The 22,542-nt window shown below is 42.6% G+C and overlaps 1 protein-coding gene across 1 annotated transcript in view; it reads right to left on the bottom strand.

Moving 5' to 3' along the window:
• LOC132874102 (metabotropic glutamate receptor 7) overlaps window positions 1–22,542 on the bottom strand; it is a 555,641-nt gene that overhangs the window by 19,188 nt on the left and 513,911 nt on the right. Inside the window, exon 8 of the mRNA XM_060910002.1 lies at window positions 11,271–11,517. Coding sequence (XP_060765985.1) covers window positions 11,271–11,517 — 247 coding nt within the window. The remainder of the gene's footprint in view (window positions 1–11,270; window positions 11,518–22,542) is intronic.

Genomic DNA, 22,542 nt, shown 5'->3' with positions numbered 1-22,542 from the left:
CTTGGTAACATCAGACGCAGGGTACAGAGCGTATACTTTGCAAAGTCTGTGTGTTACTGAGAGTGCTTATATGTATGCGCTGTGATTGCACTCTAATCAGGAACAGGTGCATGGTAATTAATTAATGGCGATGCACACAGATGTGACCAGACAACTGTTTTGACATGCATTAAGTTTGATATTGGATGGTAGCTATATAGTAATGATGTAAAGTGAAAGCGCTGGTTCACTGCTGTCCACCAGACACCCAGCAGAGTCACACCATAATAAATGTCATAGGTCTTGTTTCTGGCACATGGTGTAAAAGAAAGGAATAAATATGTATTCATAACTGTGATGTGTATCTCATTATTGATATCACTGTCACAAGACAATGCAGCAATTTATTGATGTGAAACGCACTACATGACACAATTCAATGGTTCATATGCTATAATATTATTATTCTATTCAGGTTGATTTTGTGCCATTCCAAATATTTCACTCATACAGTCATCAGGAGCTCTGCTTTGAGACAGCGCCTAAATATCTATATTATGTATTATGAATTGTTAACAGTGCATTATAAGTAGTGTATCAAACACATTATACCGTAACATGAATAGCAGAGAAACTCGGTTTCAGTTTCAGTAGTCTGTCGTTCATTATTTTTGCTCTGTGTCTATTAATAACTGCAGTGTAGTCGACCTTTTGATTTAGTGTTTTAAGCGCAATTCTGGGCTTAATTAATATATCTAACTTCATGTTCACAAGCAAAACTTATTAAAATATTATAAAATGGCTGTCAATAGTTTACACTCACTGACACTCAGTGACAAGCACATAAATTCTACAACACGTGAAAAGAGTATCATGCATTCATTATATAATTGACAGTTATTCCACAAAATCGCGTCATACATTAACTGATAGCCGACGAGGTACGTACCGTAGCACTGAGTCAGCTAGAAGCAATGTATGATGAGATTGAGTGGAATAACTGTTTTATTCTATCCACAGTCACTGGATTTTGAGAAACAGAGCATTTTTATTTTTTGCTAATTCAATAAATAAAAACTTTATACAAAACATCTGACAAAATCATTTCCGCTTAGAATGTAAACAAACCAGCGAAACGACAGTAACAATTTGTGAAAATGCGATAATAATAATTCTCGGAAAAAAAAGATCCGTTCTTACCATCAAATACTTTTATTCCATATTTTATTGTACTTTTTCAGGCTTTTCTTGGTGGTTGGCAAGTGCATTACTGCCTTGGGCTGGAGTGTGGAACAGGAGATATTTGGTGGCAGGGAACAAAAAACTATTCTTTTAGCTATTTCTGTTGCTTTTAAGTATTTGATCACAATTTTTGAGGTTTTGTTTTTGAGTAGAGTTTTTATTTCATCCTCGGTTGGTTCAGCAACACACGCTGCCATTTTGTTTTTCTCTACTCACAGTTTATGAGCTGATATCCTCACAGTAGCATAGCCAATCAGAGTGCGTGATTGCTCATATCCAGTGAATGTGGATAGAATAATAATAATAATATATATATATATATATATATATATATATATATATATATATATATAAGTGTAATGTAGAATTCATAATGTTGGGCATGTCTATAATGTGCAATGCATTTTCATAAACAATAACAATATCTATATTACACCTTACCCATGCATTATGTGTAGAATTCATAATGTTGGGCATGTCTATAATGTGCAATGCATTTTCATAAACAATAACAATATCTATATTACACCTTACCCATGCATTATGACATGTAATGTATGTATTTATAGGTCATTATAGTTTCTAACTACAAATTCTGATCGTGGATACAAGCGGCCGAAATGAGTTTCCTTCGCAGGGTGGCTGGGCGCTCCCTTAGAGATAGGGTGAGAAGCACAGTCACTCGGGAGGAGCTCGGAGTAGAGCCGCTGCTCCTCCACATCGAGAGGAATCAGCTGAGGTGGCTCGGGCATCTTTTTCGGATGCCTCCTGGATGCCTCCCTGGGGAGGTGTTCCAGGCATGGCCCCCTGGGAGGAGGCCCCGGGGAAGACCCAGGACACGCTGGAGGGACTATGTCTCTCGGCTGGCCTGGGAATGCCTCGGTGTTCTTCCCGAGGAGCTGGCCGAGGTGTCTGGGGAAAGGGAAGTTTGGGCTTCCCTGCTTAGACTGCTGCCTCCGCGACCCGGTCCCGGATAAAGCGGAAGAAGACGAGACGAGACTACAAATTCTGTTCAGGGTAAGTTACTGAGCAGCGCTAATAGTTTTGGAAACTGTTGGCTGAAATGGCTAAGCAGGATGTTTAATTTCCAAGGAGAAGGATTAAAACCTGACAGAAATAGTAGCTAGGCTAGTTGGGGCTATGTCCCAATTTACATACTTCTATACTAAATTGCCTGTCAGAATAATACGCCATGATGGCTAATGATCTAATGAATTAATGTACTAATTGGTACAGTAGTATATGGGAAATAGTATGCCAAAAAATAGTCAAAGCCATCAGTGGTTCTCAACCGGTGGGGCCCGCCCCCCTGGGGGGGCGCGGACACTCTCCCGGGCGGGGAGTAGGCTAGGATGAGGGGAAAAAAATCAGGAAAAAAAATCATTTAAAAAAATCACGAAAATTCTCATGTCGAAAATGCAAGTGGTTGAACTACTATAGCACAGAAACAAATCAACCACACAGTTTCATTTCAAATTTACCAATACAGGGGGTAGTATTTTGAGCCTGTGACACGATGTCACGTAACTGCTAGGTTAGCCTACTATATAAGCGTCTGCACACGCATTGAGCTTCATTCACTCTAGTCTAGTCTCTTGCCAAGTTCGCTTGTGCCAGCTCTCGCTAGTCTATCTGTTATCAGTGTTGATATCGATCTACTTTAGGCCTTTACTTCAAACCCAAACAGTCTTTTTAAAGACTAATACCACAAAAAGTCTTTTTAAAGACTATCCCAATCTCAGCCCTAGCTATTTTTTAACTGCTAAGTGTGCACTTAGCTCAGGGCTTTTGAAAGTGTGGGGCGCGTCTCCCCTAGGGGGCGCCAGAGTTCTTCAGGGGGGGCGCAACATGAGGAAAAATAAATCAGAATAAGTTACGATTGCGGACATTTAGCGAACTTCAGCTAGCCTTTGACAGAGACAAAACGGATCGATTTTTAGTACCTAAAGCTACAGTGAGTGAGGAGACAGAGTCTGGGCCAAGCAAAAAAAGAAGGAAGTATGACCATGATTATTTAAAGTTTGGATTTTCATGGACTGGATCTGAAGATGCTCCACTGCCACAGTGTGTTGTCTGCCAAGAGGTGCTAGCTAACGATGCTATGAGATGTTTAAAATGTGTAAAACAAGATGTTTTTTTAAAAAAAGCACAGATGTTTAAAATGTGTCAAAAAAAGAGGTTTTAAAAAAGCACAGATGTTTAAAATGTGTAAAAAAGAGGTTTTAAAAAAGCTCATATGTTTAAATTGTGTAAAAGAAAAAAAATTAAAATGTGTACAACACCCTTTTTTTTAAAATACGAATGGAACATTAAGTATAGCAACAACAAAAATTGTAAGGGGGGGCGCTGTTGTTTATTTGCTCTCGGGGGGGGGGGGGGGGGGGGGGGTGACTCTCCCACACTTTGAAAACCCCTGACTTCACTAATAGGGTAAGCCTCTGCCTTTTTCACTGTGTTGCAACACATACGACACATGCGACTAAGACACTCACTCACTCACTCACTCACTCACTCACTCAGGACTACAATCTTAAGTCTTCAAATAAAATTGGTATTGCCTGCAAAATTGTTAAACACTTGCATTAAAGAATGTGCATAAGTCCCGTCTGATTAGTCCCCGATACTTGTCTCTTAACATAACCACACATCCAAATTATGATTAACAAAAATGGAGAGATTTCTAGTGAGGACCAACAAGGCAACCGACGCACCACCAGCTGCAAAAAAGCTTCGAAGGTACGATGAAGCCTACCTGCAGTTTGGATTCACAGTCACGGCTGATCTGAGACCTCAGTGTGTCGTGTGTGCCGAGGTGCTAGCAAACGACAGCATGAAGCCCTGCAAACTTAAAAGGCACCTCGAAACAAAACATGCTGCTATTAAAGATAAACCGGCAGAATATTTTAAAAGAAAGCTTGATGGCCTCCATCAGCAACAGACAGCCATTTCAGTGCACAGCACTGTGTCTAAACGGTGTTTGGAGGCATCGTATGTAGTGGCCAAAAGAATAGCTAAACTGGGTAAACCGCATACAATTGCCGAGACTCTCATTTTGCCGGCCACACAAGACGTGCAGAATAATGATAGGAGATAGTGCAGCAGCCAAACTCGGTGCAGTACCACTGTCCAATGACACAGTCGCTAGGAGGATTTCAGACATGTCTAATGACATCAGAGAGCAACTCATAGAGTTCATAAAACAGAGTCCTTACTACGCGCTGCAGCTGGACAAATCCACTGATATTACTGGGCAGGCACAGCTCCTCGCCTATGTCAGGTATCTGCGTGACAAGGTGAGTGAGGAGGATGTCCTGTTTTGCCGGCCTCTTCAGTCGCACACTACAGGAGAAGCCATCTTCAATGTCCTTCCTTGATATTTTTTATCCGTGAAAATGGTTTGGCTTGGGACCGATGCGTTGGCCTGTGCACGGATGGTGCATGGGCAATGACGGGCCGCGAGCGTGGCCTAGTTGCTTGTGTTCAGCAAGTAGCTCCACTTGTGAAATGGACACATTGTATGGTCCATCGCGAAGCATTAGCTGCTAAAAAAATGCCAGTTCTCTTTGACTCCATGCTGAACCAATCTGTGAAAATGACAAATCTAATCAAATCATGGTCGCTAAACTCTCACTTGTTTGGGGTCCTCTGCCAGGAGATGGGGTCAGGGCATGAACAGCTGCTTCTGCACACTGAAGTTCGCTGGCTCTCCAGGGGGCAGGTGTTGCAGCGGTTGTATGAGCTGCGAGAGGAGGTGAAGTGTTTTTTGACAGAAATCAAATCAGATCTGGCGAAGCATCTGGATGACACTATGTGGCTTGAGTCTCTGTCCTATTTGGTCGCTATATTTGACCGTTTGAATGGCCTCAATCTGTCTCTGCAAGGCCACGAAACTCACATTTTGCTCCTCGCAGACAGAGTGGACGCCTTCACACAAAAAATTGACCTCTGGCATGGCCGCATCAGTCGAGGGAACTGCGACATGTTCCCCAGCCTTGCAGACTTTATCACTGATGCAGGCACGTCACACGATTTCTCCTCTCTATTTCAATCAGCGTCTGAGCACCTGTCTGCAATGAGAAAAGAATTTGTGACGTACTTTAAAGAGGATTATCGCTCTTTTGCGTGGGTTCGAGATCCATTTGTGTGCACAGCAAACGAGCTGTCAATTGATATGCAGGAACAGCTTATTGAGCTGAAGAGTGACAGTAGGCTGAAGGAACTTTTTACTTCCTGCCCTCTTTCGTCATTCTAGGCAGCATTGATGCAGGAATACCCTCAACTCTGTGACGTCGCCTTGAAGATTCTCCTCCCTTTCGTGTCCACATATTTGTGTGAGGCAGGATTCTCAAAAAGACTGCACTCAAAACGAAATACCACAATCGTGCACAAATCGAGGATGTTTTGAGGCTATGTTTATCAGACACTGCACCAAGATTTGAGGATCTTTGCAAGGCAAAGCAGGCTCAGGTCTCACATTAACATCGCCTACCTGCAAGCTTCTGTAAAACATGCAAATTATATGCCTATTATTAGGCCTAGTAATAATAACAATAATAAAGCATAAATTCATATCAGAGGTCTAGTGCTAATTCCCAGTTATAGCAATAGCTGAGTAATGATAATAGGCCTACTGATAATAATAATAATAATAATAATAATAATAATAATAATAATAGCAAAACATGTAACCTCATAATTATATAGCTATAGCCTAGTAGCCACTCGAGTTTGTTGACGGTGTAGTGGCTGGCTGCTTTATGTCCCGGGGCTCCCTCATGCCTGTGTTACCTTCTGGCTCTCTCCTTTTAGTTATGCTGTCATAGTTAGTTGCCGGAGTCCCTGTTTGTACTCGGTGCAATATGTATACTGCTCCTACTTATTCAGGTGACATTGGGCATACCTAACCACCTGCGTTTTCTCCCCCCCCCCCCCCACCCCAAATCTGTCCCTCTGAGTTACATGGAGTCAACAGGAAATCTTTTGGTGGAGAGGGTGGAGACCTCGACTGGCTATCGTAGCCTGCAGGGAATCGGCCGTCAGACTTCTGTCGCATGTCCCAGACCCGGTGAAATGTAACTGAATTGTCTTGGCCAGCCCTAAGGGTCCCATCTGCATCTCATCATTGCTGAGGAGTATGCTCCCATCACCCAATCAAGCATCCAGCCAGAGCAGGTCATGATATATATTTTACCATATTAACATGCCATTGTTGTGTGTTATGCCTGATGTCAAGACTCTCGTCTCTGTAAGCCTACCACACAGACTTAATACTTGTCATTTTTAGGGCATACCTAACATGTGTTTTCTTTCTCTCTCTCTTCCCCCCCCCCCCCCCCCCCCCCCCCAATCTGTCCCTCTGAGTTACATGTTGGTCCTGGGATTGAGATGCTGGCCTCTTCTGCCCCTCGGACCTGCTTGGTCCATCCTGGTGCCCTGTGTCTGGTCGGAGTTTTATCGCACCGCTCCTGTGAAGGACGGCCCCATGAGGACAGTTGAGGGTTATACCTGGAGGATGCTCTGGACTCTTACAGTAATGCTTTTATGGCTGAGGACTACAGTTGACTTGCTAACTTTAGGACTGCAGTTATCATGAACAGTTTTGCACTCAAGTTTCCATCAATGAAGAGCTATAACATCAACGAAACTGTCCTCATGTTAAAACTGTTAATATTATAGTCAGGCTGTCTGTTGTTGCCCAAATGAGGATGGGTTCCCTTTTGAGTCTGGTTCCTCTCGAGGTTTCTTCCTCATGTCGTCTGAGGGAGTTTTTCCTTGCCACCGTCGCCACAGGCTTGCTCATTGGGGATAGATTAGGGATAAAATTAGCTCATGTTTTAAGTCGTTAAAATTCTGTAAAGCCGCTTTGTGACAATGTTTATTGTTAAAAGTGCTATACAAATAAACTTGACTTGACTTGACTAGTAATGATAATAGGCCTACCACTACTCATAATAATAATAGTAATAATAATAATGCCTGCAAGCTCACATTAGAAGTCTGATGCTACTTCCAGTTATAACAATAGCCTAGTAATGATGATAGGCCCACCTACCGCTACTGATAATAATAATAATAATAATAATAATAATAATAATAATAATGTGGGCCTAAAAATAATAGTCTATCTATCTATCTATCTATGCAAGGTGGTGTAGTGGGGGGTGGGGCCAGTAAGGGGGGGGTGGCGCTGGGAGGAGGGGGGCCCCAACTGCAATGAACCAGCTTTGGGGGGGGCCCAGCTTGAAAAAGGTTGAGAACCCCTGTTCTAGTATATAGACCTAGATATTGCTCTTTTATTCTATTCATATTCACTGGATATGAGCAATCACATGCTCTGATTGGCTATTCTGCTACTAGGCTATCAGCTAATATACTGTGAGTAGAGAAAAACAAAATGGCGGAGCGTATTGCTGAACCATCAGAGGACGAAATAAAAACTCTACTTGAAAGCAAAACCCTAAAAAAAATACAAGAAAAGTAACAAAATATGGAATAAAAGTATTTGATGGTAAGAACGTATTTTTAAAAGCATATTTCGAGAATTATTATTATAGCATTTTTCACAAATTGCTATTGTCATTTCGCTGGTTTGTTTACATTTTCAGCGGAAATTATTTTGTCGGACGTTTTGTATCAATCCGTATTCATTGAACTTGCAAAAAAATAAAAAATAAAAATGCTCCGTTTCTCAAAATCCAGTGAATGTGAATATAATAAAGCAGTTATTCCACTCAGTCTTGTTGTACATGGCTTACAGCCGACTCTGTGCTACGTGACTCATTGGCTATCAGCTCATGTACAACTTGATTTTGTGGAATAACTGTGAAATAGTCCAAGCCACCTTCCAGTATCTTGGCCTACAGTAGATATTGCCTTTATCGGCACTGAATAGGCTATCCTTCGTCTGACAGGGTATATTTGCATTTCAGCAATCAGTTTTAGATGGTCTGATTACAGTGGTGTTTTTGTTTTTGTTTTTTTTCAATTATTACTTGTCATACTGAACAAGATTATACCACATATACAAGATGTTCTCTGCCTGATGATGTTTTCTGTGTCAGATTATATGATTATATGATAAGGATCCTTCAAGTATATATTTTTCTGCCCGAAAGCATGTTTTGTTTACGTTTCCATTGCCACTCCGATATCTATAACTGCTTCAGGAGGTTTGCATAATCCTGGATGAGTGTCATCACAGATGTGAGATTTTAATAAAAGCTTTCTGACACTGCCAAAACTTTCTTGTCGAGCGTCTTTTGTTGCAGTGACTGACTATTTCAGATTATGCGTTATAAGACTGCTGATGGGCGGCACGGTGGTGTAGCGGTTAGCGCTGTCGCCTCACAGCAAGAAGGTCCGGGTCCGAGCCCCGTGGCCGGCGAGGGCCTTTCTGTGCAGAGTTTGCATGTTCTCCCCATGTCCGCGTGGGTTTCCTCCGGGTGCTCCGGTTTCCCCCACAGTCCAAAGACATGCAGGTTAGGTTAACTGGTGACTCTAAGGTGGTGTTTACATTAGACCGTATCCGTCTCGTTTTCGTCGCGGATGCACTGTCCGTGCACATTAAAACGCCGGGAAACGACTCCACAGGCGGAACAACTTGAATCCGCCAGGGTCCACGTATTCAACCCAGTTCGTATCTGATCCGGTGCTGTGTAAACATTGAGGAACGAGGAAACGCTGTGCTGAGCTCTAGCTGACGTCGTCATTGGACAACGTCACTGTGACATCCACCTTCCTGATTCGCTGGCGTTGGGATCACACACACAGCGGCTCAGTCCCGAATCACTGCTCGTGCGCTTCACTCGCGCGCTCTGTGAGCTGCGCAGGGCCGGAGTGTGCACCCTCCAGAGGGCACTCGCTGTTCAGGGCGGAGTGATTTGGAGCGCAGGAGGAAGCGCTGAGCCGCACTGAGGTTTATTTACACATTTCAACTTATTTACCTCCTTCAGGCGCTTAAACTCAGTGAGAACATGAACATCACAGCCAGGTGTGTTTATCTGCTGGAGAAGGTGCTCGCTTGCCATCCTTCCACTTGCAAGTGGTGAGTGACTTGCGCATGCCCGATATGCACTGGGATCATGTGACGTGCCGTCTAATTAGTCATGTGATTAGCGTATCCGTGTATTGGCGTTGCTGTGTGCACGCGAATCGTTTTAAAAACGTTAATCTGATGATCCGCTGATACGGTCTAATGTAAACACCACCTAAATTGACCGTAGGTGTGAATGTGAGTGTGAATGGTTGTCTGTGTCTATGTGTCAGCCCTGTGATGACCTGGCGACTTGTCCAGGGTGTACCCCGCCTTTCGCCCGTAGTCGGCTGGGATAGGCTCCAGCTTGCCTGCGACCCTGTAGAAGGATAAAGCAGCTAGAGATAATGAGATGAGATGAGAAGACTGCTGATCTCAACTCGCAAGAAAGTAATTCTGTCTGATTTTTTATCTGAGGCAGCAAAATGAGGCTGAAAATCATACCATAAACCCAAACTTAGACCATGCAAATTCCTTGTTTTCAAGCTAAGACAATGAGAAACATTCTTCAGTCAGCTGTAATTGGTGCTCGTTCTTCACTGTCAGCTTGGTGTGTCACAGTCCAAAGGCTTCATTTTAAACAATATTTTCTTTTTTTTTGAGCTGACAACAACAGATACTCGAAAATGACTCACACCTAATGTCATGTCAAATAGCAGAGCCATTTTTATCTTGATTATATACTTAGAAAATTACAGGGTCCTATCTTCAGTCTCATTTTCCAATAATCTAGCTAACCTTGAGATAATTATTCCCACCGCTAATGGGCACACATGCCAATTAAAGAATAAAACCTTGCTTCTGTGTGTGTGTGTGTGTGTGTGTGTGTATCTTTTATTCACAGGAGAATGGGACGCGTTCATCAGTTCACCTTGGTTGACTCAAATTCTTTGTGTAGTGCCTTTGCATTGATTTTTAAAAGTTAAGAATACAGACTAGACGTGTGGTTTTAAAAAGAAATCAACATAAATTGGTTTACGCCTAGTCTACTTCTTTAAAGGGGGTACTTGTTTCGGATGTTTTCTTGATAAAGTGGTTCCCTGGCTGGAGAGTAACAGACATATATCAATTTAGTAACCATGCTGCTTCAAGTACGGCTGATATGAGTCAAACCCGTGGATGTAATGCCTTTATATACTTCTAAAAAACACCTAAAATTGATAAGTATTGTTTTGTTTTGTTTTTTAAACTAAATAACCGGGCGGCACGGTGGTGTAGTGGTTAGCGCTGTCGCCTCACAGTAAGAAGGTCCGGGTTCGAGCCCCGTAGCCGGCGAGGGCCTTTCTGTGTGGAGTTTGCATGTTCTCCCCGTGTCCGCGTGGGTTTCCTCCGGGTGCTCCGGTTTCCCCCACAGTCCAAAGACATGCAGGTTAGGTTAACTGGTGACTCTAAATTGACCGTAGGTGTGAATGTGAGTGTGAATGGTTGTCTGTGTCTATGTGTCAGCCCTGTGATGACCTGGCGACTTGTCCAGGGTGTACCCCGCCTTTCGCCCGTAGTCAGCTGGGATAGGCTCCAGCTTGCCTGCGACCCTGTAGAACAGGATAAAGCGGCTAGAGATAATGAGATGAGATGAGAACTAAATAACCAGTTGATTTCAAATAAAAGCCAAGAATGGGGGTCTAGCAGAAGGTGTATTTGATTTCTTTATATTTTGTGCTTTATTGCACAAATCATCTGGATAACAATGCCACACACCCATAACAATGAGCACAGTTGCTTATTGAACATAATTTATGTCATTTAATTCAAGACTAGCTAGATATACGGTATTTTACTAACACCTACACACATATATGGCAGAAACTCTCAGGAGATCATCATCTGCTCCAAACCACCCCAAATATCGTGACTTGCACTCGACTGACTGGGATTACTCATACCTTTCCTCCCACTTTGAATCGGTAAAAATAACAGAGGCTTAACTTTTCGTCATTAGCAAGTGTGTGTCATTGGAGGTAAATACATGGAAGAGCTGCGGCGGTGGTGTGAAAATTTTTAATGTCGTGTTACTTACTGTTGGGGTCGACGTTTTCGCACAGCTCTGTCTTGGCTTCACCGTTTGGCCGGTCGCTGGGTTTGTGCGAGAGGCGTGATGACATGGTAGCCGCTGTCACGACGGCTTTGAAGCTGCGCTTGCGTTTCTGGACGTTTAGTTCAGGGTGGAAGATGATCACGTAGACCTTGGGCATGTAGAGCATACCCAGAGCCACGGAGGCGCTCAGGTTCATGGAGATGGTCAGCGTGGTGGTCTGGATGTAAAGCTGAGGAACAATGTGGGGAAAGAAAATCAGAATCTTTAGTAGTTCTCCATAGTATAGTTTAGTTTACTAATTTAGTTTGAGTATTGGATTTAGCTTTGGTATCATTGTGAAATTTAATTTCATGAGAATGGGGTGAAGAACATGACAAAAATTAGCCAAGATTCTTCTTTGATAGTGTCTAGGTATGTGTCTAGAGAGGTTTCCAGGTTAAGACTTCAAGAGCTGGAACTAACAAATATGAAGTGCTAGCAAAATCAACCAGCCATGTTTTGATTTGCAGAGGGTGAGATGATTTGGACAGAAAAGCATCACTATTTGCAATTTTTACATTGAGGAGAATGGGGTATGAATACAGTATTCATGAATCAACGGATGTGTTCTAAGCAGATACAAATAGAGATACAAATAGGAGGTGCATTATTATTATTCACACAAGGTTCAAATTTTGGGAAGTTTTTCATTTCATTTGGTTGAACTGTTGGATTTGAAGCTCATCTCATCTCATCTCATCTCATTATCTCTAGCTGCTTTATCCTGTTCTACAGGGTCGCAGGCAAGCTGGAGCCTATCCCAGCTGACTACGGGCGAAAGGCTGGGTACGCCCTGGACAAGTCGCCAGGTCATCACAGGGCTGACACATAGACACAGACAACCATTCACACTCACATTCACACCTACGGTCAATTTAGAGTCACCAGTTAACCTAACCTGCATGTCTTTGGACTGTGGGGGAAACCGGAGCACCCGGAGGAAACCCATGCGAACACGGGGAGAACATGCAAACTCCACACAGAAAGGCCCTCGCCGGCCATGGGGCTCGAACCCGGACCTTCTTGCTGTGAGGCGACAGCGCTAACCACTACACCACCGTGCCGCTGGCATTGATTGATTGATTGATTGATTGATTGATTGATTGATTGATTCATTCATTCATTCATTCATTCATTCATTCATCCTTAGTAACTGCCTGGTCAGGGTTGTGAGAGAATTTTTCTCTAGCTTTTTGTTTCAAGCTTCAGAATGTGTTGGGATTTTCATTGACTTTCTGTCTCTGGAGGCACTAAAAGGTGTGAAGATCTGTCTTTGTAGCCACAGTTAACTTTTTGATCCATTGTTGACTAGGTTAGAAAGACTGCTCTCCCATTTCAATATTTTATGAGCCTCACACCTCTAGTCACACACTGGACACACACACACACACACACTCAGTGCGTTTACATGCACATAGAGAAAATCGAATTTCTGCCGTTGCTCGACTGAAATCGAAGTTCTAAATGCCATGGAAACACCTTAGCTAGGCTGAAATTGAACCGAACTTGATTTCTCGTAATCGAGCTACGCGACCTAGATTATGCGATTTTTGCCGAGCTACTTAGTGCATGTAAACCCTATCGAGCTACGTAGTCGAGCTACTTACTTCAGCACTGCCCCTTCCGGAAGTGACGAGACCACAAGCGGGAAACACGACAGCCTCGGTCGGCATGACAACAGTAGTAGCGAGCAGCAGAAGAGGTCAGGAGGAACAAACGAAGAAGAGAAAATGGCGAGCAGAAACGTGCACTTCTGGAGCAATGAGGAGACAGAGTTCATGCTCATTCAGCTTAAGGAGTTGAATATATTAAAATTCATGGACGGGAGAAAAACGCGCAATGGAGAACACGGAACTGATAACTTTGTTTATACTCTTGAATAGCTCTTCTTCATGATGACAACCGGAAGTGTACCAACACGATGGGGCGTGTAGCGCCACCTGTGGCTCGGGTGCACAATGTACCTCACACAATAGCTCGATTTCCTTGTGTGCATGTAGGATTGGATTTCTCTGGCACCCTGCTGGGACCCTTAGCTCGATTACCGACAGCAGCTCGATTTGGATGTGCATGTAAACGTACTGACTGCTTTAACTTGCTACAATTGTTTTTGAGAGCATGGTGAAATTGTTGTATTATTTAGCATTAATTTATGATTGATATACTTGGGAGGTAATTTAACATCAAGCTCCTTAAGCTGAGCCTAAGAACATGGAGTTTAACTGTTTAGACGACCTCATGTATATGTGATCATCTTGTATTCTCCACCACTGATTATCATTGTAAAGGCATTTGCCATGGCAAACACAGACTCGCCATTAAGTAGGAAAACCCTTAGAAGGCCATATGGTAAATGCCAGTATGTCTGTTTTCCTTTGAAAAATAGCAGGAAATATGTTTTAGCCAATGAGAATTCCCATATTGGGGCAGCCAATCAGAAGTCTGTGTTTCAAACAAAGAAAGTCATTTTACAATGATTTGAATAGGAGCCATTTTGTTTTGGGATGGTCCTGCGGTGGTCCGAGGGTGGGTCTCCCAAAAAGGGACCTGACTTCAAAACTAATGGAAGAAACTCAAATTTCAGTCTTTTCTGGGATTCACTCATGCTTGTATTGGTTCTGTAAAATAAAAAAAGAGTTTATTAAAACAACTTCTTTCATGTAAGTATATTTTTTGGCTACTTTTGAGTTACAGACTTCCATGACAGAGTCAGAGTGGTTTAAATAAGGCGAAGAGATGGATTGTTTGGGAAATAGAACCGAATAAATTTGTTAGGTGTCATGGGTAGGTGCAAACAAAAATAATATTTATATGCAGCTCTTTACAAACAAACAAAAAACATCTGTCCAGTTTAAACCATGCCCACTTCAGGTTTAAATCCAAATACAGACACAGATATGAATATTGGGACTGCATCATACCCATATCCTCTACCTTTATATCCCAAGGTATCAGTTTTTTTTTTCAAAAAGTGCCTTTGTTTTTCTTTGGGGGGGGCTTGTTTTTTATATATGTGTATGTGGAGCGGCACGGTGGTGTAGTGGTTAGCGCTGTCGCCTCACAGCAAGAAGGTCCGGGTTCGAGCTCTGTGGCCGGCGAGGGCCTTTCTGTGCGGAGTTTGCATGTTCTCCCCGTGTCCGCGTGGGTTTCCTCCGGGTGCTCTGGTTTCCCCCACAGTCCAAAGACATGCAGGTTAGGCTAAAGGCCAATTTATGCTGACAACCCAGTCCTCACAGATAGCGTTGCAGATAGCGTCTGCGTAGCCCCCCCACCTTCGCAGACGCTCTGCGCGCACCTCCCAAAAATTGTGACCACCGCAGAAGCCTCGCAGACAGTGTCGCAGACAAGAGGGCTCTGATTGGTCCACTCTACATTCGCTGTACACGCACTTCCGCTTCCCTACTTTCCCGGCTTGGTTTGTTTTCACAGCCGCCATTTTTAAAAACACGAGCGAAGATGGAGCAGCACGAAGAGCGGTTGATCGAGGAAGTGAAGAAGTACGTACATCTATACGACTCCAGTTCTAGTCATTATAAGTAACCGGAGGATAAACACTCCACTAACCACACCCACCAACTACTCCTAGCGATTTCGCAACTTTGCGCCCCCTTGTGTTGTGGTGGTGAATAACATCGCGCACGCCTATTACTCACCGCTCAACGATAAATTACAACTGTCTGCGAAAAGCTGTCTGCGAAAGCCTTGTCACAAGAGCATGCAGAGGCCCTAACTGGTGACTCTAAATTGACTGTAGGTGTGAATGTGAGTGTGAATGGTTGTCTGTGTCTGTGTGTCAGCCCTGTGATGACCTGGCGACTTGTCCAGGGTGTACCCCGCCTTTCGCCCGTAGTCAGCTGGGATGGGCTCCAGCTTGCCTGTGACCCTGTAGAACAGGATAAAGTGGCTAGAGATAATGAGATGAGATGAGATACTTGTATGTTTCTCAGATTGCATATTTCATACCATACCATGGAAAACAAACAAAAAACCCATCTTTTTATACTCATACTGTATATTAAACAGGTTTACTTCCTTCCTTAAGATGAATCATTATCCAACTCTGAAGAATAATTCTCAGGTTCTGAGGTTTCTTGCTATGTGTCTTGGCCTTACTAAATTAAGCTTAAGCAGATGTTCAGAAACACTGAATAAAACCATGGTAATCAACATTATTCTCCTGAACTGAATGATCAAGGTCAGCTTAAAGAGGGGCCAATTGGATGGCTCTAAGCAGTGCAATGATGCAAATCTAATGGCATACCACATAGAAAGACATCTTCCCTGTTCCTTTGTTTCATGAACTACAGTATGTGTTTAAGCACCACTTCTCACTTCAGCTGAATATATTAAATAGTGGAGTAACACTATCTGTGGATAGTAAAGCTATCTGTGGAGCTTTGTGTCACACCCCATTAGCATGACAATCACATTACAATCACAGGTGGCATATAGCATTAAAGAAAAACTCAAGCTCTTGGTGAGTAACATCACATCGTTCAACCTTGTCTAATCGATGTGAAAATTAGAGTTAGGTGTTAATATGGGCCTTCGAAGTGTTAATGAGGTTTCTAGAATTTGTCAGTTTCCTCCAACCATATTGTAGTATTACAGTCTGTAAGAATTGCAGAAACAGCCTCAGTTCCTGAGCTTAACAGCAATAATTGTGACTTGGCATAAAAGAAAATTAGCCAGTCATGTTTTTTCTTTTATTTTGTCTTTTTTAATTTGTCACACTATTTGTATCATTTTAGCAGAGGGGAACCATCAGGGCCTTCTAGGCCTTCAGAGAAGGCCCAACCATATCAGCATTTCAAATATTATATTTTAATTTCTTTCATTCTTTAATTGCTTTCATTCTTTCATAACTTCATTATAATTATTCTCTTCTAATTCTGCCTCATTTTCTATTAAATTTGCTTCAGAAATGAAAGGGTGACTGTCCTGAAAACATTAAAATCGAGTTATCCAATGAAATTTTTTTGTTTGTTTGTTGTCTCTAGGCAGAGAAGAGTTTCGAGCTGGCTTACTCATTGGTTAAGACTTCATTGCCAGGACAGAAGGCCATGACAGTGTATGTTTATGTAGGAAGTGATGGATGAATTACCCAATCAGATTTTCATTTATAGTGGGAGGGACCAAAAATTTATCACCCGATGCCTTCTCAAAGGCCCGTGCTAGCTTAACTGTGAATCGTTCATCAGTAGTGTTAGCGAATGCTCATAAAGTGATCAAGCCAGTGCTATCGAGAGCAAGTAGCACAGGCTAACGACCGAGAAACTAATACCCTGTCCACACGGCAATGGATTCAGGTGAATCTGATAAACTTGTTTATCGTTTCGGCCTGGCGTCCACACAGCACCGGCGTTTTGGGTGCCCCAAAATGAAATCTTTTGAGAACGGGTTCCAGAGTGGAAAAATCTGGCAACGGCGCTGTTGCGAAGTCGTCTGGATGAGTAGATTGACGTCACAACCACATGACTGTAAGTGCTTCACGCCGGGTAGAAGTGTAACGAACTCGATGCAAGTTGTCAACAAATCCTATAACTTGGTTCATGAAACGCGCTTACAAAATATTTTCACTGTGAATATTTATTGTGTAATGATGCAAAGTGAGAGAGAGAGAGAGAGAGAGAGAGAGAGAGAGAGAGAGTGAGAGAATAGCCCTTAGGGCAGAGTCTTTAGTCCAAACACTGCGGAAGCAGTACCAAACCACGCACCGCCCGTGCGCTTTCCAAAAACAAAAACAATCCCGCCAGCAAAAATAGGAAAAAAAAGGAGCGATCTCACCTCTTCAGAAGTTGGTTTAAGTCCGACAATACATTCCTCAAAAAGGGCGTAGAAGAACAAATTAATCCATCAACGTGTAGCATTCAATTTATTCCGGACCATTAAAGAATTCTGGAGGATATCAGAATGTTGGAGTACCGGCTTCCATCTACCCCCGTTCATTCCTCTTTCCGCGTCTTTCATTTTACGCTACTGATTAATAATCAAAACTTTATGTGGCTGATGCTACAGAAGAAGGGGTTTATGCGCATGCGTCTACTTCTTCTATTGTTCTGGTGTCTCTGATGGGACCGTCTTACAGCGCACGTAGAGGTGTGGCATGTGTATTGCATCGTTTTCAGGAAGCGCTGCGTTGCCATATGTACCTGAAATTTTACTGATCCATTGCCCATGTAGACGCGATATTTAAAACAAAAAAAATCTCGTTGCCGTTGTCGTGTGGATGTAGCCTAAGATTTCAGTCTCCAGACTCTTCTTCCAAGCAGCATTTTTCACTCATACTTAAGTATTCATTTCCTTGTTTAATTTACTTAGTTACTTTTAAAATCAACATAGACAGCTACACACAATGGAGCGACCTGGCAGCCTGCTGCTAATCCCTTTCAAAATACTTTGCCTGTTGCTTTTTTGGTGTGTCTGAGCTCAAGTCCCAGCTCTAAGAGTAATGGTTTGCCACTGCATTTTAGAGTTCCAAGTATCCTTATCTGTATTTAGATTTAAACCCAAAGTTGGTGTGGCTAAACAAACCATCTGTAGTTTTCTTTTTTTTGTGCTAGTGAAATCAACCGATCATCTTTTGGATTTCCAGTGGGTGAGACCATTTTGTAAGAAAAAGCATCACTCATTGGGAGCTTGAGACATAGCCTAACTACTGTATTAGCTAGCCTTCATTTGCACCATCACATATTTTACATGTTTTGACATTATGAACTGTGCGATTCTGAAAATAGAGTACATCAACCAACTAGCTAGCTACATTATTATTACAGATATTATAGGTACGGAAGTGCTACAATGAGGACAGCTAAATTTGGTTGCACTTTGGAAAAAGAAAAAAAAAACACTGCTAATTATGAACGGCTAATTGGCACTTATTTTCTTTTGGTGTTTTTAGTGGTTTGTCAGTTATTCATTAGTGGCTATGTGTGTATGGTTGATTTTGAGGTGCATTAAATGGAGATGATCCATTTGACATTGGTTTCTTAGTGGAACATAATATGCATTCAGCCAAATTTTGTAAAGGTCTAGTTACATTAGTGATTAGGGCATGGCAATAAATAAGACCAATAAAAGTGCTTTGCTTCACACTAGCGCTTCACGTTACCACTTTTGACTAGTGCCATGGACTCTGAACAGATGAGACACCTATTTTGAATTTGATGAGGGGAGAATAAACAAATAGCTCTTAATCAGATCAGAGAGATTAAAATGAAATAAAATGAAAAATATGTCGCTAGTAGTGTCAGTGATGTGGTGAAGACACAGATGTAATCGCTGGGAAGATGTTTATTTAACAGGCATACACTATATACAGAATGTGAGGCAGTCAGAGAAACAAAGCGAAAACAAATGAAACTGAAAGCAAACCAAAAGCAGAGTCATTAAACAGACCACTAAACATGGCTAGGAACAAAAAAAGACCATAGAGACAGATACAACAGTGAGATCTTAATACTTTGAGGTGAGTGTGTGCAACCAGCGTCCTTTTATGCCCGTGTACTGATTGCATTCCAATCAACAACAGGTGCTTGCAAGAGCCAACTGCTCTGTGCACGTGGGCGAGAGCGGGGCGCTCAAGCTGAGCTAGGCTCGGGTACGCCAAGGCTTGACAAGTAGCCCTACTAGCTACATAATAATAATAATAATAATACATTTCTGGGGCGGCACGGTGGTGTAGTGGTTAGCGCTGTCGCCTCACAGCAAGAAGGTCCGGGTTCGAGCCCCGGGGCCGGCGAGGGCCTTTCTGTGCGGAGTTTGCATGTTCTCCCTGTGTCCGCGTGGGTTTCCTCCGGGTGCTCCGGTTTCCCCCACAGTCCAAAGACATGCAGGTTAGGTTAACTGGTGACTCTAAATTGACCGTAGGTGTGAATGTGAGTGTGAATGGTTGTCTGTGTCTATGTGTCAGCCCTGTGATGACCTGGAGACTTGTCCAGGGTGTACCCCGCCTTTCGCCCGTAGTCAGCTGGGATAGGCTCCAGCTTGCCTGCGACCCTGTAGAACAGGATAAAGTGGCTAGAGATAATGAGATGAGATACATTTCTATAGCACCTTTAACAAATCCAAGGTCCTTTTACGTAGGGAAGGGGGGGGGGATAAGGACTTGAATGCACTGAAGGACCTGCCTTCCAGGGTGGAAAGTCTGGTGCATGGGACAGCAAGGAAATTACTGTAGAAAACCTGAGAGAGTGAGAAGGGTAATAAGGGGTCAAGAGCTCACTAAGGTATGGAAGAGCAAGGTTACGCAGGGCTTTGAACATGAGAAGAAAGATTTTAAACTTAATACGGGACTGAACCAGTGACCAATGTAACTGAGAGAGGATGGAGATGATGTGATCAGGATGTTTAGTATGGGTGAGAAACATAACAGAATCTGCTACAGAAGCCGAGCTGAACTACAGCCAGTTTTCCCCCAATATATTTCTCCAAGTATTTGAATTGACCACTAAATCATTTTGCTGGGTCTGCAGCCAGACAGTGGTCCAACCAGTTGACAACCCTTGAAACTAACTAATACTGGAAGCTCATCTCATCTCATTATCTCTAGCCGCTTTATCCTGTTCTACAGGGTCGCAGGCAAGCTGGAGCCTATCCCAGCTGACTACGGGCGAAAGGCGGGGTACACCCTGGACAAGTCGCCAGGTCATCACAGGGCTGACACATAGACACAGACAACCATTCACACCTACGGTCAATTTAGAGTCACCAGTTAACCTAACCTGCATGTCTTTGGACTGTGGGGGAAACCGGAGCACCCGGAGGAAACCCACGCGGACACGGGGAGAACATGCAAACTCCACACAGAAAGGCCCTCGCCGGCCACGGGGCTTGAACCCGGACCTTCTTGCTGTGAGGCGACAGCGCTAACCACTACACCACCGTGCCGCCCATACTGGAAGCTAAGACTTACATTAGAGTTTTGTTCCCAGTGCTATCTCACAGCTTCATTGACCAAATGTTTCACTCAAACCATTTTCTCTTCATGCCAGTATCCATGTGTTTCTGAACAACAGTAGAACATGGTTACCTGTTAATAGGCATATCAGGTGAAAATTCAATCCAAATTGCTTGAAACTGCTTTCATTGAATTCAGAATTGGAAGCAGAACAAAATACTTTTTTACAGAATTAAAATATGTTTATCCGTTCTTGAGATATTACAATTCAAAGATAGAAAAAAAAATGGCTTAATTTTTAGAAAACTGATATAATTTTCTGTATGAGGACAACATGGTCCAAAATGGGCCTCCATTAATGAATGAGATCAAATGTTTTTTTTCTTAATAACTTTTTTTTATTTTTCAAGATATTTACATGAAAATTGGCAGGCACATAGATGGTTGTATACTAAATACAAAGTTTGAAAAATTAGTAAAAACAAATTCTGCAAATTAGTATTTAATTTGTATCAATTATGCTAACTAGGTAAAACATTAAATTGGTAGACTCAATAAAAAAGTAATAAAATATTATTTCTAATCCCCTCTTTGTGCCCCGTAGGCCTTTGCATTTCTCAAAAGTATGGCCTACCAGTGTTTATATGAAAGAATATAAATGATAATATTCACAGCTTTCAAGGCGAACCTCAAAAAAACTGTATGAGCCACGTCCAATAAACAACTCGCATTAACTGAACTGAAATTGAAACTCGTGTTTCTGACTTCTGTTTTTTTTTAAATATCATTCTGACCACTAAGATCTCAATATTTTTCATCAAAACAACTACAGTTATATTCGAAAATAATTATTTATTTACAGTTTGATTTGAAAAAATAAGTAGGTAAAGCTATGAAAACTCACTTCAGAATCTCCCGTGAATCACAACATCAAAACTAGCTGATGGAAAATAAACACCGATTAGAAGAGAGAGAGAGAGAGCCTGAGCACTTTCCCATGACTCAAAAAGCACTGGCAGTTTCCCGACATCACGCGAGCAGAGAGTGAACTCTGTTGTACCAACTTCAACCTGCCATTACTCCCAAAGTACTGAACAGATCTTAACGAGATAAATTTCTTTGGAAAGCAGAAATTATAAGCTTTTTAATTATAGTATTCACAATAGAAGATATTCAAGACTTAAGCAATGACAGATTTGGAAACTTAGATAAGCGTCTGCATGCACAATTTTCACAGCACGGCCAGCGAGAGTCTGATATGCCTACTGTTAACCAACCCTGCACTAATCTAAACTTATAGTCGCTTATTTATTAGAACATTCCACAGACAGCAATTGCTCTGTGGGCACCATAAGAAATTAAACTTCTACTGCAGTACTGAAGGCTTGTGACCTGTTTAGTCCTGTTGCTGTACCAGTCGATGTGCCCTTATGACATTCCTGGAAATATGACTTCTAAGCGTACAGTGCTTCAGCCTGTCCAGTATCAGCAAAGGTGAGAGTAATGAGCTGGCAGGAGTGTCAGTTCTTGAGCAGCTCTTAGCTGCCTGAAGGTACAGCAGCAGGGTGAACTGGGTACAAGCCTTAGATCCTGCAGTCTAGTGAGCATTTCCCATGATGCCCACACACAGCGTAGTGCTTGATCAGCAGTTCTATCAACTGAGCTACCACCTGAATGCCAAAAAAACGATGGTTTGCACCATAAATGCATAAATAAAGGAGGCACTGTGTCCCCAGATTGACCCTCAACTTGGGAACTTGGGTTACTGTAAGTGTGGAGTTTCACATATTCTCCCCATGGGCTTACTTCAGGTTCTCTGATTTGATCCTACCTCTCTAAAGAATATGCTGGTTGATGCAGGGCTGCCAACTTTTCGAAATTCCTTGGAGTGAGATTTTTTTTTTTGGTGGTGGGGGGGGGTCGACGGCAAAATTTTTCTGCACACCATGCAGTAAGTGGGAATTTTGTAGTCAGTTTGATATTCACTTGTCCCCCTGCATTCTGGTGTTTTGTTTGTGGGTCGTCCAGCTGGAGATGGACAATGGGGGGGGGAGATTTTGGATTTAGTAGATGTTCCTACATTCTGGTGGATTTTTGGAGTGGCCTGCTGTGCCATACCTACATTCTTACACACCCTGACTTGCCAGGCCTTCAGCTTGTGGCCAACAAAAGCACCAAGTTTTGGCTTAAAAGCCCCCACACTAGAAAACTACAAATGACTGCCAATGTTCCTGTAGCCCTATCCTGTGTTTCAGATTTAAAGGCAAGTTCATGTTTGAAAATATTTCATCAGCTAAGCCTAAACACCTTCTGAAT

The sequence above is a fragment of the Neoarius graeffei genome, chromosome 26 (assembly GCF_027579695.1).
Source record: "Neoarius graeffei isolate fNeoGra1 chromosome 26, fNeoGra1.pri, whole genome shotgun sequence".
Taxonomy (NCBI): domain Eukaryota; kingdom Metazoa; phylum Chordata; class Actinopteri; order Siluriformes; family Ariidae; genus Neoarius; species Neoarius graeffei.
Note: the sequence above shows the minus strand (reverse complement) of the source record. Positions and strands in the feature narration are given on the sequence as shown.